Source organism: Hemitrygon akajei, chromosome 11 (genome assembly GCF_048418815.1).
Source record: "Hemitrygon akajei chromosome 11, sHemAka1.3, whole genome shotgun sequence".
Classification (NCBI taxonomy): domain Eukaryota; kingdom Metazoa; phylum Chordata; class Chondrichthyes; order Myliobatiformes; family Dasyatidae; genus Hemitrygon; species Hemitrygon akajei.
This window is the reverse complement of record NC_133134.1, coordinates 72,842,889-72,857,549: the sequence shown is the minus strand read 5'-3', so window position 1 is coordinate 72,857,549 and position 14,661 is coordinate 72,842,889. Positions and strand designations below refer to the sequence as shown.

The window sequence follows — 14,661 nt, the reverse complement described above, 5'->3', positions numbered from 1 at the left end:
GAAGGTTAATAGCACAAAGGCTGAAGCGGAGACAAAATCAACATATGGTATCCACATGGGGATAGAACCCAGCTCAAAACATTTTTAGCATTAACTGATGAGGGACTTGTTAAAGAATAAGAAAGCTTTTAGTGGAGCGGCAAGACCTCAAGGGTCACAGCAATGTATGTTAGTCAGATAACGGTGCCTGGTAGCCTGAAGTCAAAGATTACACTAGAGCTGGACTGCGGAGAAGGCTTGAAGATTAAAGGTGGGGGCGGGGAAAATCGATTTACAAAGAAAAACCCGGTAAAAAGTTGTCCAATGCAATTCCATTTTTTTCCTTTTTATGTCATGAAATTAATTACAAAAAAAGCCGTAAAGAGCAGGTGAGAAACTGGATTCATCTACAGTTCTTTGTGTTTGTTTATATATACACAAGAGATACATCATTCACTGAATTGAAACACAATACAAAATAACACCTCAGAGAAGCCATATAATAGACCACATTGTCCATATCACTTGAAGTCCTAAAGAAAGGGGACTGGGGTGAGGGGCGGCGGGGATAGGGAGGAGCTGGGACGGGCTGGGGAGAAAAGGCGAAGGTGTGGGTGGTGTCTGGGAATTAAATCAAAAAAAAATTTGCACTAGGGTAATGAAGCTCCTTCATCAGAATGAGGGGCGCAGATAAAACAAACAAGCATCTCTTAATCTTAACGCAGAAAGGAGGAGGAATTACAAATTCTATATTACATACAACAGTAAAGGTGGGCATCACACACACAACGCAGAGCTTTTTTTTAATCCCCGGTTTCAAACTTCGCTATTTAAACTTGCTGTTTTGGTTTTTAAGTGTGGCCGGATACAGTGGCGAGGGAAGCTGTTACCGCTTCTATTCCAGGGAATTCCGTGTTTTTTTTCCATTTTCTCTCGATTTGGGGCTTTGTTTTTCTCTCTTTCTCTCCAAAGCTGGATATGTGTAGTGGACGGCCCCGCAGGAAGGGGTGGGGGTCCTCTTGCTCTGCTCAGTTGGGACCCCAGTAGCCCGAGCTGTTGTAGGCCGATTTGTTTGCCTGGGATTTCTGCTGGATGCTGCTTGCCTGAGTACGCTGCCCTGTACCGCTCTTGTAGAGGCGCACACACACATAAAAAAGAAAGCACAGAAAGATACAGTTTATCCCCCTGCGAAACACTACCTCGCAAACAATTTTAAACCAGAGATGCTGGGATGTGGAGCAAACAAACAAACTGTTGGAGAGTCAGGCAGCATCTGTGGAGGGAAATTTGATTTCAATATTTATTCATAATAAAGAAATATATACCAAATACTCAGTATATCAGTGGAAACTGTCCTCCCCCATGGACTCTGTCTACACTCCTCACTGCCTCAGTAAAGCAGCCAGCATAATCAAAGACCCCACCTACCCTGGACATTCTCTGTTATGGAACCTTGAACAGTACAGCACAGGAACAGGCCCTTCAGCCCACAATGTTGTACCAGACTAATTAAATGGCCAACTGAAGTAATCCCTTCTGCCTGCACAATGCTCTTTTCTTCCATTTTCCTGTCCCTAATTTTTCTGCAGGGTGTGGGGGGGGGGGGGGGGTGGAGATACGTCTCTACCAAAGGAGGTAGCTTAGCCCCCTAATCAACGTCATATCACAAGTTCTGGTTATGCGACCACTGATGCCAGGCAGACAATCTCTTAAATATCCATAATGGTTGGGCTCACCCATCTTGTGAAGGCACTGCCCAGAAGGCGGCAATAGCAAACCACTTCTGTCGAAAAATTTGCCAAGAACCATCATGGTCGCCCATGTCATATGACACAGCTCGTAATGATGATGGACGTTTCTGCCTCTAACACCACCCCAGGCACCCACCACTCTCTGCGTAGAAAACGTGCCTCGCACACCTCCTCTGGACTTACCCCTCTCATCTTGCATACCCTGTGGTATTAGACATTCCATCAGGCATAAGGTACAAAATCCTGAAAGACAGGGCTATAGGAGAGGCTCTATCCTGCTATACAGGATTGGACATTGAACAGACCCCTAGTACAACAAATACAGACTCTTCAGCCCACTTTGTCCATGCCAACATGGTTCTGCCTGGAATTGATCCATTTCCCTCTTTCTCTGCAAGCACACATTCGTATCCAAAAGCTACTCAACCATATGCATTTCCCTCCACCCCCTCTCCTGGCAGCATGCCTGAGGCACCCACCTCTTCCTCGCAAAAAAACACTTGCCCCAACATCTCCCTAAAGACATCAACTGTCCATTTCCCACCACAGATGCTGCCCAACCTGCTGAGCTTCGTGTGTTTTATTCAAGAATCCCACCATCTGCAGAACATGTTGAAGATTTGCTCCTTCATCAGACATTTTAAAAAAACCATTGTTTGACAAATTCATTTTACTCAAAACTTAAAGGAGTTAGGTCAGTCAACAACAGAAAGGACCAACTGGCTCCCCCTGCTGGCAGGTTTAAGGATCGTACTGAAGTAACTGAATAGGACACATTATTTCACCCATCAATTCCATTCTGGCCCATTCCTCACTCTTTCCGATAGCAATACAAACTCTCAGGATATCTCAATTTCCTTTCCAAAAGCCACAACAGATGTAAATTTCCACCAGCCTTGAAGTTCTGGATTATAACTGCTGTCTTTGCAATACATTTCCCTTGTATCTCTGGGACCCTTACTCTTTGTGATTTATATAAATGACCTGCATGAGGAAGTGGAGGGATGGGTTAGTAAGTTTGCTGATGAAACAAAGGTTGGAGGTGTCGTGGATAGTGTGGAGGGCTGTCAGAGGTAACAGCGGGACATTGATAGGATACAAAACTGGGCTTAGAAGTGGCAGATGGAGTTCAACCCAGATAGGTGAGAGGTGGTTCATTTTGGTAGGTCAAATATGATGGAAGAATATAGTATTAATGGTAAGACTCTTGGCAGCGTGGAGGATCAGAGGGAACTTGGGGTCCGAGTCCATAGGATGCTCAAAGCCGCTGCGCAGGTTGACTCTGTGGTTAAGAAGGCGTACGGTGTACTGGCCTTCATCAATCGTGGAATTGAATTTAGGAGCTGAGAGGTAATGTTGCAGCTATATAGGACCCTGGTCAGACCCAACTTGGAGTACTGTGCTCAGTTCTGGTCGCCTCACTAAAGGAAGCCATAGAAAGGGTGCAGAGGAGATTTACAACGATGTTGCCTGGATTGGGGAGCATGCCTTATGAGAAAAGGTTGAGTGAACTCGGCCTTTTCTCCTTGGAGCGACGGAGGATGAGAGGTGACCTGATAGAGGTGTATAAGATGATGAGAGGCATTGATTGTGTGGATAGTCAGAGGCTTTTTCCCAGGGCTGAAATGGTTGCCACAAGAGGACACAGGTTTAAGGTGCTGGGGAGTAGGTACAGAGGAGATGTCAGGGGTAAGTTTTTTTTTACTCAGAGTGGTGAGTGCGTGGAATGGGCTGCTGGCAACAGTGGTAGAGGCAGATACGATAGGGTCTTTTAAGAGGCTTTTTAGATAGGTACATGGAGCTTAGTAAAATAGAGGGCTATAGGTAAGCCTAGTAATTTCTAAGGTAGGGACGTGTTTGGCATGACTTTGTGGGCCGAAGGGCCTGTATTGTGCTGTAGGTTTTCTATGTTTCTACATCTCCCTTACACATTTTGCCCAAAGCATTAACCCCAGCCGCCTGGTCCTCTAGCACCATGTCAGGACTAACACAAGTTGTTGTTATAGTTATAGAGTTGATACAATGAAACAGAGCAGCTTAGCAAATCTGTGTGCTTGCAACCAGGAGAGAAGCAAATTCATTTTACTAGGTTTTCCCCAGTTTATGGACACTCAGGTTAGGTACACAAGACCATAAGGCATAGGAGCAGGATGAGGTCACTGACCCTGTTCTGTCATTCCATCATGGCTGATTTATCATTCCTCTCAACCACATTCTCCTGCCTTCTCCCCGTAACCTTTGACGTCCTGACTATTCAAGAACCTATCAATCTCTGCTTTAAATATACCCAATGATTTGGCCTCACTGGGGTGATGAATCCCAGATTCACCTCCTCATCCCTGATCTAAATGGAGTCACTCTATTCTGAGGCTGTCCCCTCTGGTCCTAGATTCACTCACTACAAGAAACATTGCTGGCTGCACGTATCTTTTGCCAGGCAAAAATTCTGCTTGCGGCTGCTTTTCTGACTCGAAAACCTTTTAAGAACATAAAAATCTACAGTGCAGTACAGACCCTTCGGCCCACAATGTTGTGCTGACCATGTAATCTAATCTAGAAATTGCCTAGAATTTCCCTACCGCATAGCCCTCTATAGCTCCATGTACCTGTCTAAGAGTCTCTTAGAAAAGACCCTGTTGTATCCGCCTCCACCACCGTCGGCGGCAGCCCATTCCATGCACCCACCACTCTCTGTGTGAAAAGCTTATTCCTGACATCCCGCTGTACCTACTTCCAAGCAACTTAAAACTATGCCCCTCATGTTAGCCATTTCAGCCCCGGGAAAAAGCCTCTGACTATCCACACGATCAATGCCTCTCATCAGCTTGTACACATCTATCAGGTGACCTCTCATCCTCCTTCGCTCCAAGTTCACTCAACCTATTCTCATAAGGCATGCTCCCAAATCCAAGCAACATCGTTCTATAGCATCCAGCACTGAACACAGTACCCCAAGCGGAGTCTGACCAAGGTCTGGGTCACAAGTTTACAGAGTAACACAAAGCACTGTGAGGACTCAGTAGGTCAGGCAAACATCTGTGGCGGGAAATGGACAATCATTGTTTGAGTTGAGACCCTTCATCTGGACTACTAGACTTCATCCATTGCTCCAGCATCTGTCCATTTCTCTCCAGAGTCCACAGTCACTATTACCTTCTAGCTTGTACTCCTTCCCCTCCCCTGCTCCTCCTCATTCTGGCTTCACCCCTTCCTTTCCAGTCCTGATGAAGTGTCTCGGCCTGAAAAGTCGACTGTTTATTCATTACCATTTATACTACCTGACCTGCTGAGTTCCTCCAGCATCCCTGCATGTTGCCCCAGACTGGGGCTTGCACAGTGTCTCTGATTCACACCCATTTATGTATCACATGTACATGAAATGCTGGGGGGACCTTGTAACCACTTTTGGAATGCAGTGATTGTGGCAGCCAATCCATACACAGCAAGATGCCACAGGCAGGATTGATATAAAGCCCCAACATCACGCTCTTGGGTGATCGGTCAAGTAATAAATATTGGCCCAAGACAGTGATCCCAAGGTCAGCTGTGAAAGGAGGAGGATTGGGCAAGGGGCTAGCAACCCGACCCCGTGAAAAACCCAGAGCTACAAAAACGCCAACAGAAGCTCCAAAGACCTCATCCTGGGAGATGAAGGATCCTCGCCTAGATACCATCAAGAGGCCAGGTTACACCTGAAGACAATTTGAAAGATTGTCCCAGGACAGAGGACTCTGGTGAACCGCTGTTGGCAACCTATGCCCCAGTAGGAGTAATGTGTTATAGATCAAAACACTGGAAAAAATGTGCTCTGGAAATCTATTTGGAGATAGTGGGATCTCGCTTGAGATCCATCCCACCAGCACTGTGTGAACACTTCATCCTCCCTCTAATATCAGCAAATGAAGTAGAACAAAGCCCACCATCTACACCAGGGGACAGTGCAGGCCTGGTCCTTGCATTGCACCAACACTGCACGGAAGCACAGGCCATTTGGCCCACTGAGCCCATGTGGACTTTTGCAAGAGAAACCATGCCCAGCTCCCTTCTGATCATCACAGTTGGATCTTGACTCTATGACCACACCTGGGACAGCCAAACCACTTCTTTCACCAGTACTTCCTCTCACACCATGTCTCATTCTTTTGATAATAACCTTCATTCTCCCCTCCTCTCCCACCTTCTCTTAACTCCACTGCCACTAGCTGAAGCTTCATAAGACCATTAGATGCAGGAGCAAAATTAGGCCATTTGGCCCAATAAGTCTGCACCATGGCTGATTTATCCCTCTCAACCCCGTTCTCCTGCCTTCTCCCCGTAATCGTTGACACCCTGACTAATCAAGAACCTATCAATCTCTGCATTAAATTGACTTGGCTCCCACAGCTATCTGTGGCAATGAATTTCACCATCTTCTAGCTGAAGATATTCCTCCTTGCATCTGTTCTAAACGGACATCCTGTATTCAGACCACCCCACTATTGGAGTCATCTTCTGCACATCTAGACCATTCCTATCAAACTCTCCTACTCCAAAGGAAACAACCTCTCCTCTGCCATCAAATTTCTAAATGGTTGCTGAACATTACCTTATTTTATTTTGGTATACTATATTTATAATTTATAGTAATTTTACATTTTTGCATCTTATTGCTGCCACAAAACAACATATATCACATCATCTACGTTAGTGACAATAAACCTGATTCTATGTAACTGATGTCCTTGTATCCCGAGGCTGTGTCCTCTGGTGCTATAGGAAACATCTTCTCCACATCCACTTTATCTAAGCCTTTCACCTTTGGTAGGTTTCAGTGAGATTTCCCCCCTTCCCCATTATTCTAAACTCCAGTGAACACAGACCCAGACATCAAATTCTCCTCATACATTCACCCTTTCATTCCTGGGATTATTCTCAAGGACAATGATGGGTGAAACTAGGACTAGGGGGCATAATCTTAAAATAAGGGGATGCCGTTCCAGGACTGAGATGCGGAGAAATTTCTTCACTCAGAGGGTAGTGGAGCTGTGGAATTTACTGCCCCAGAGAACTGTGGAAGCTACTACACACAATAAATTCAAAACGGAGATAGACATTTTCCTGGATAAAAATGGCATTAGGGGATACGGTGAGCGAGCAGGTAAGTGGACATGAGGCTAGGTTTAGATCAGCCATGTGATCTCCTGGACCAGTTTTCGATAGCCTGGATGGGTCGGAGAGGAATTTTCCAGATTTTTTCTCCTCAATTGGCAACTCGGTTTTTTTTCCCCGGGTGATCACATGGGTTTGGGCGGGATGAATAATAAAATAAAATGGGCGGCACGGTGCCCTGTTGGTTGGCACTGTTGCCTTGTGGGATTCGGTGAAAACTAGAGTTAAGATTGGATCAGCCATGATCTTGTTGAATGGCGGAGCAGGCTTGAGGGGCCGATTGGCCTACTCCTGCTCCTATCTCTTATGTTCTTATGACATACTGTGGCCCTTCTTCAATGCCAGCACATCCTTTCTTAGATAAAGGGTCCAAAACTTGTAAACGCCCATTTCAGGAGCATACATCGAAACATGCACTGGATCCCAAGGATGGAATACTTGGCTGGAGATTGGTAGAGCCACAGCACAAACTCCTTCCCGCCACCCCCCAACCCTCCACCCCTTCAGTAACGAAGCGTTTGTACCTGGCCGTCCTGTTGGAGATGCAGGATCTGCGAATGCATCTGCTGCTGGTGTGGAGTCAGGATGTGCATGAACGGAGGTGGGTAGCCGGCAGCGGTGGCTGGATTGACGGGGCCCCCACTTCCCAGGGCCGAGGGCAGGTTAAACGAGGCCGCAGGAGTTCCAGCATGAAAGCCTTGCTTCTCAAAAGACTGTAGAGAAAGGGGGAAATCAATAATCAAACCAACGGAATAGCAGCAACCAAATCTCTACCTTCCTGCTGTGGAAGGGTTAAAGACTACCTCCAGGCAAAGATAGCCTAGGGAAATTGTGGTCAAGTGAAGTGAGACCGCCAGAGCCAACTTTACAGACATGGGAGAATAACTGTGGCAGTGTGTAATCAACCTAGAAGAACATAGCTTCCCTTTACACAGTATGGGGTTCTGGACACTGACGAGATAGGAATAACTAAAGGATGTGAAACACACACAACTGAGGGACAATTCCTTTACTAACTTCAAAATATCATCAACTAGTAGCTTGTAGCTTCTATTGACTTAACACCTCTATTGTGATTGGCTAGTAATCTTGCAAGTAAGGATTTCAAGCATATACAAATCACCAGATGGTCAATGTATGTAATTGATAGGCCAATTCTGTATGAAAATAGTGGCTTCACAATAGTGTTGTTGACAGGGGAACAAGTAAAATAAAGTATGTTTGAGTCGTACAAGTGAGTGTCTTCTAGGCCCAGTTACTCAGTTATTGGCAATGACACCGCCCCTACCCCATCATCTGCTGGAGTAAAGGGTCAAAAGTCTACCCTCAGGAGGTGCACAGCAATCCTAGTGATGCTGAAAATACTTCCTAGAAATTGGATTCCTTGTAAAGAAACTATGTCATTCTGCTTTCCTTAATGAATGCTGCTTATAATCACGTGATTCTACTTCAGGTAAGTCTGTGCAAACATGAACTCATGTATCTAACAATCAACTCAATTTTGACCACGATAAAGAATGGTTTGAGTTGGAGCCAAAACATTTTTGCTTGAGAATAATACTTTCCTGAGAGCATGTGAAGCTACTGTGAGTAAGCTTCTCGTTGTACTTCTGTGTACACGTACTCGTGCCACTTGACAATAAACTTGACTTAAGACTTTTTTTTATATTATGATACAGTTCCAGATGAAATTGTCCATTTCAGTTTCATACAAGATTGTCCATTTAAGATGGAGTTTCAATGAAATTGTCCATGCAATTTTGCTCCAATGACTGAAGGCATTTGGAATTCCTTCTCAGAAATGTGATAACACTTCTTGGATAAGTCACTAGAATAACATTTCTTGAATAAACTCTCTACTCCAGGGAACTATGCAGTGTTATTGGAAATAAAGAGATAAGATTATTTGGGCAGTATAATTGGAGCTTCAGCTGCCAGATCCCATGATTAACCAGTCTTCTCTCTATGGATTTTGTCTATACTCTTCACTGCCTCAATGAAGCAGCCAGCATAATCAGAAACCCTTCCAACCCCCGACATTCTCTCTTCACCCCTCTCTGATACAAAAGCCTAAAAGCATGTACCATCCGGCTCAAGGACAGATTTTACCTTGCTGAAATTAGACTGATCTCCTATGACAAGATGGGACGCTTGGCCTCAAAATCTATCTCATTATGATCTTGCACTTTATTGTTTACCAGCAATGCACTTTCTCTGTTACACTTCATTTTGCATTGTTATTGTTTTACCTCAATGCACTGTGTAATGATTTGATCTGTATAAACAAAGCAACACACACAAAATGCTGGGGTAACTCAGATCAGGCAGGAAGAATCCACCTGGCTTCACCTATCACCTTCCAGCTAACCTCTTTCCCCTCCCACCACCTTTTTATTCAGACATCTTCCCACTTACTTCTTAGTCCTAAAGAATGGTTTGACCCAAAATGTTGATTATTTACTCTTTTCCATAGGTGCTGCCTGACCTGATGAGTTCCTCCAGCATTTTGTTGTGCTGCTTTGGATTAAAGGCAGTCCCCGAGTTATGAACGTCCGACTTACAGACAACTCGTACTTACAAACGGAGGGAGGAGAACGCTGTCCGCCATTTTAAGTCGTTGCCGTTAACAGTGTTGAGTGTGTAACTTTGTATTTGGTTTAAATATTTCTTAGCAAGATTCACCCTGATCCCCCTTTTCCAGTCAGCACCGCCCCCACCTGTCTCAGTGCAGGTGGACTTTAGGACCCGGAGCGACCCGCTGCCCGTGGCTGCTGCAGCATTTTTTTTTATTAAGTGCGATCATGAACAATAGCCAGATCAGAAATGCTGATCAAGTCAACTAGTTCCTAAAGAGAACTCTGATAGGCCAATCAGACAGTTTACTGCTGCTCAGCAATAGAACATAAAATCCGCAGTTTTCCTGTTCCATTGACGGAAAACGATCGCGATTGAAAATAAAGTGGAAATAATAAAGCTATTGGAAAGAGGTGAAACGCCATCGGTCATTGGAAAAGTGTTAGGCTACAATCAGTCAACGATCGGAATAACTTTAAAGGATAAAGTGAGAATAATGGAGCATGTGAAAGGCCCTGCCCTGATGAAAGCTACAAATATTACTAAGCAACGCAGTGGTTTAATTATTGAAATACATAACATTTCTTAAGTGCTTTATATGCATAGAAAGGTAAGCTATATACTAAGACAAACATTTGACTAACTGACGCTAAATAATACTGGATATACCTGTTCTGACTTACATACAAACCTGACTTAAAGACGGACTCAGGAACTGAACTCGTTTGTAACCCGGGGCCTGCCTTTATACAAGACAAGCCTTTCACTGTTTCATGTGACAATAATAAATCAATACCTAATCCTGACCTGGAGCTCGTGAGGACTGGCCAATCCTCTCAGACTCAAGAGCATTATAGCATAAAAGCAGGTCCTTTGGCCATGTGGAACAAACTGTTTTTCTGCCTAGTCTCATTGGCCCACACTGGACCATTGCCCTCATCCAAACTTCTCTTAAACTCACATCCAACTCAAGTTCCTCTTAAAAGTTTCACCTTTCACTCTTAAACCTATGACCTGTAGTTCTAGTCTCACAGAACCTCATCATTATGTGCTGTGTTTCATGATGTGGGTTATCAGGGTCTTGACTATGATTGTTCTTGGCAAATTTTCGTACAGAAGAGGTTTGCCATTGACTCTTCAGTGATTGTCTGGCTGGTGTCAGTGGTCAGATAACCAGGGCATGTGATATGCACCATCTGCACATACAACCCTCCACCACCTACTCCCATGGCTTCATGAGACCCTGATCGGGCGGTGTGGGGGAAGCAGGTGCTACACCTTGCCTAAGGGTGAGCTGCAGGCTGGCAGAGAGAGGAAGCACCCTACACCTCCTTTGGTAGAGACATATCCCTTCTGCAAACCTTTATCATCTCCCTTCATTCTAGGGAATAAAGGACTAACCTATTTAACCTTTCCCCACAACTCAAGTCCCAGCAACGTCCCTTTTTTCCCTGTACTCTTTAAATCTTATTCCTTTTGCTTTTCTAGGCACACTTAGGAGACGCCTACAAACCCCACTAAACCAGAGAGTGCTCAAGAAGTTTCCAGTAAACTTTGTACTTTGCTCACCTGGAGCTATAGCACGTACGATGGATGGCTTGAGTTACAGAGAGAGGTTGGACAGGTTAGGACTTTATTCCTTGGAGCGTAGGAGACCGAGGAGTTACCTGATAAAGGTGTGCTAAGTTATGAGGGGCATAGACAGGGTACACAGTAATTTTTCCCCAGGGAGAGGCAATCAAAAAAACCAGAGGGCACATTTAAGATGATAGGGAAGAGATCTGAAAGGACATGAGGGGCACTTCCCTCAGACGGTGAGCTACCAGAGGTGATACCTGAGGCAATGTATCTTGGTACATATGAGATTATTAAATCAATACCAATGCTGACCTCAGGGGGCTGTGAGCACTGGCCAATTCGCATGAAGTCATAGAGCACTACAGCACAGAATCAGACCTGCGGCCCATCTAGTTCCTGTTGAACTGTCATTCTGCCACCTTGAACCTGCTATCGGATTCCTGAATGGCTTTCTTGTACAACAAGATGAACTTTTGGCCTCCCAGTCTGCTATGCTACAATTTTGCACTGCACTTTCTCTGTAGCTGTTACACCATATTTTGCATAGTTACTGTTTTATCTCGATGCACTGTTATAATTTCATCTGTATAAACAGTACACAAGAGAGGTTTTTCACTGTATCTCGGTACATGTGACAATATTGAAACCTAATATGGACCTGGGGCCAATCTCAAGACTCAGCATTACAGCACAGTAACAGTTCCTTCGCCCCATCTAGTCTGTGCCAACCTGTTACTCTGCATATTGACCTGCACTTGGACCATAGCTCCCTAACCTCCCCCCCCCATCCATTTACCATTTCAGAAACACAGATAGGGAGTGTTGAGAGGGTTACGGCTCCAATGCAGGGAAGCAGGACTAGTGTAGACGGGTATCTTGGTCGGCATAGAGGAGTTGGGCCGAACAGTCTGGTTCTGTGAAATCTAACAGCTCTCAGCACCCCATCCCTGTAATAATCCACGACTCCCTACCCAGGAGGAAGGCCCATAGTCCACTTTTGCAGATAGCATTATTAATCGTCCCGACTCAGTTTGGGATATCAGGTGCCTTCTGAACGGCAACACACTTGCCTGTTGAGTTTTGCTGTACACAGATCCTGAGATGTCCGGAACACCCGTGTTGCTTGAGGTTACTGATACACCGGCTGTGGGAAGAGGAACGAGTGGTGAATAACCTGTTCCTAACATGGGCTGAGGAGAATATGAGAGGAAAATTCATAAAGCTATGACAACTAGGAGTGATCTCCACACTCGGCTTCGAACATTAACACCTCACACTCCATCTGGGTAGCCTCCAAACAGGTGGCTTGAACAGCGATTCTCCAACTTCCTGCAATTTCACACCCACCCCCGTCTCTCTTTTCCCATTCCTCATTCTAGATTGTCTCACACCCCTTCTCTTCTTGTCATCTGCCTATCTCCCCACTCTGGTTCCTTTCCTTCTGTTGTCCACTGTCCTCTTCTATCAGATTGCTTCTTCTTCAGCCCTTTATATCTTCTATCTATCCCCTCGCCCTCACCCACCCACATTCCCCCTCACCTGGTTTCACCTATCACCTGCCATGTTGTCTATCATCCCCTCACCCCATCTTCCTATTCTGGCATCTTCCCCACTCCACTTTGCTGTCAAGTTCTGATGAGGGGTGTCAACCCAAAACATTTTCTGTATATTGCCCTCCATACCTCCAGTATTTTGTGTGTTAGAGACGGTGAGTTCCCTCAGCATTTTGTGTGTGTTAGACACTGAGGTTACATTTTTTGTGTCATTTGAAGAATGAACAATAGGGTGGGGGTGCAGAGGTGTTGGAGCTGGGTAGGGACCTACAGTAAAGTATGGATCTTGGATTATGGGGGGTGGGCCTTACAGAGACAGGAAGGTGGGGGGGGGGGGGTTACAGTGAAAGAGATGGGTGTAGGAGCCAAAGAGGATTACAGCTGTGGATATGAGAGGGAAGAAATTGCAGAGATTTGGAAGTTGGGGAGGACAGAGCTAGGGAAAGATCAAAAGGCTGAAAGTTGTTACAGAGGTGGGGGCTATTTACACAAGGGAAGACTGCAGAAGTTGTACTCACGGGGGGAGAGGTAAAGGTGGTGAAGAGATGGGAAATCATGGATAGAAATTTAAAAAATCCATCAGACTGGGAGTCAGTACTGGCTGGCACACGCACTGAATGGACTCAATGGGAGGTGGGACGCAGGGCCACTGGAATTGGGAAGAGCCCTTACACACATACAGATGGGGAAAAATCATCAACCTCATCCCTCTTTCTACACCCCCACCCCCACCCGGTGGTAAGGAAGGGTGCAGATGAGCTGAGGTGGGAACAGAGCTGTCTTCTGAACTGTGACCCCTGTAACCGACGCCACACGAGGCTGGGGGCTGCAAAGTGGAGAGCGGACCAGGCTCGGCAAGATGAATACAGCACCACCAACCCATCCCAATCTGGGGTTGCATGCCTGTCACAGTAGATCAACAGGCACTTCGGGGCTGAAGGTTTTGCCCCAAGCCTGGCAGATGGGAGCTACTCAGAAATTTTGGTTGGGCTCACCTTCAGGGAGGATGACCCTGAGCATGGCTGAAGTGAGGGGAGGGGTGGGGGTGAGAACGATCTTTAGCATTCCGAAGGAAGTTGGGGAAAGACTCAGGAATCAGTGGTATCAGAATCAGAAAGTAGAAAAGAATGGGAAAATTGAACTTTTGTGACTTTATGAAGAACAGGGTTCCTTCACCGTAGGATAGAAGTAGCCACGTTGAAGGGTTCCACTTACTGGTGCTGTATCCGTGTGTCCCGTACCCACTGGCCTGCTGGAAGGCCGTTGCTGTTGCATTTACGTTCACGTTGACGCCGTGCTGCTTAGACGAGGTGGGGGGGACCTGAGGAGATTACACACCAGGTCAGCCAGATCCACATTTCACAAGGGCCCATCCTCCCCCTCATCCATCACAGCACCCAGCACCCCACAACTGGAAACTTACAAGAGCCCGTAAGTGAATTCTGCTGTGGTGACTTCAATGGGACAGACGAACACAAAAGGGAGTGGCCTCGTGACAGACCCCAGGAGGACAATCCAAGCACTAATTTAATTGGACAGGGGGCAGGGGTGCACAGAAAGGCCACTAGTCATCCGTTTTCTCCACACCACCCGGTTCTCTTCACCCAGAAATCTCTCATTCAGCCACAGATCAACTCTTTGCCTGCTCACTCCAACTTGCAGGTGTAACTACCTACAAGTAGTTCTACTACAAACGTGCTTCTGTAATGCGATTAGGGAACACTATCTGCATTACGTGGGTTTGCATCGGTTATGGTGGAAATCAGGAAAATTCTGCTTCAGTCTGTGCTTTGACAGCAACCACAGCCAATTCTGGGTGGCACAATAGCATAGTGGTTAGCACAACGCTTTACAGCAAAAGTGATCGGGTCTACTGTCTCTAAGAAGTTTGGATGTTCTTCTCATGAGACAGGGGTCTGGTTTACTCCCACATTCCACAAAGATGGTTAGTAGATCACGGGAATGCTTTGTTGGCACTGGAAACCTGGCCACATTGGCGGCTGCCCCCAGCATATCCTTGAACCGTGTTGGGCATCGACACAAATGATGTTCTGATGTACACGTGACAAATAAAGATA

At 45.8% G+C, this 14,661-nt stretch overlaps 1 protein-coding gene across 8 annotated transcripts in view; it reads right to left on the bottom strand.

Annotated features, from left to right (window-relative positions):
* Window positions 1-296: 296 nt before the first annotated feature.
* The window catches only part of ubap2l (ubiquitin associated protein 2-like), a 136,218-nt gene continuing 121,853 nt past the window's right edge, over window positions 297-14,661 (bottom strand). For 4 of the 8 annotated variants that reach the window (XM_073061092.1, XM_073061096.1, XM_073061095.1 and 1 more), the window contains 4 exons: window positions 13,799-13,904; window positions 12,101-12,174; window positions 7,403-7,591; window positions 297-1,127 (listed from right to left, as the gene is read on the bottom strand). In XM_073061092.1, coding sequence (XP_072917193.1) covers window positions 1,008-1,127; window positions 7,403-7,591; window positions 12,101-12,174; window positions 13,799-13,904 — 489 coding nt within the window. In that variant the 3' untranslated portion in view covers window positions 297-1,007. Of the gene's footprint in view, window positions 1,253-7,402; window positions 7,592-12,100; window positions 12,175-13,798; window positions 13,905-14,661 lie in introns of all 8 variants that reach the window. The other 4 variants (XM_073061093.1, XM_073061098.1, XM_073061100.1 and 1 more) reach the window with 2 other exon arrangements.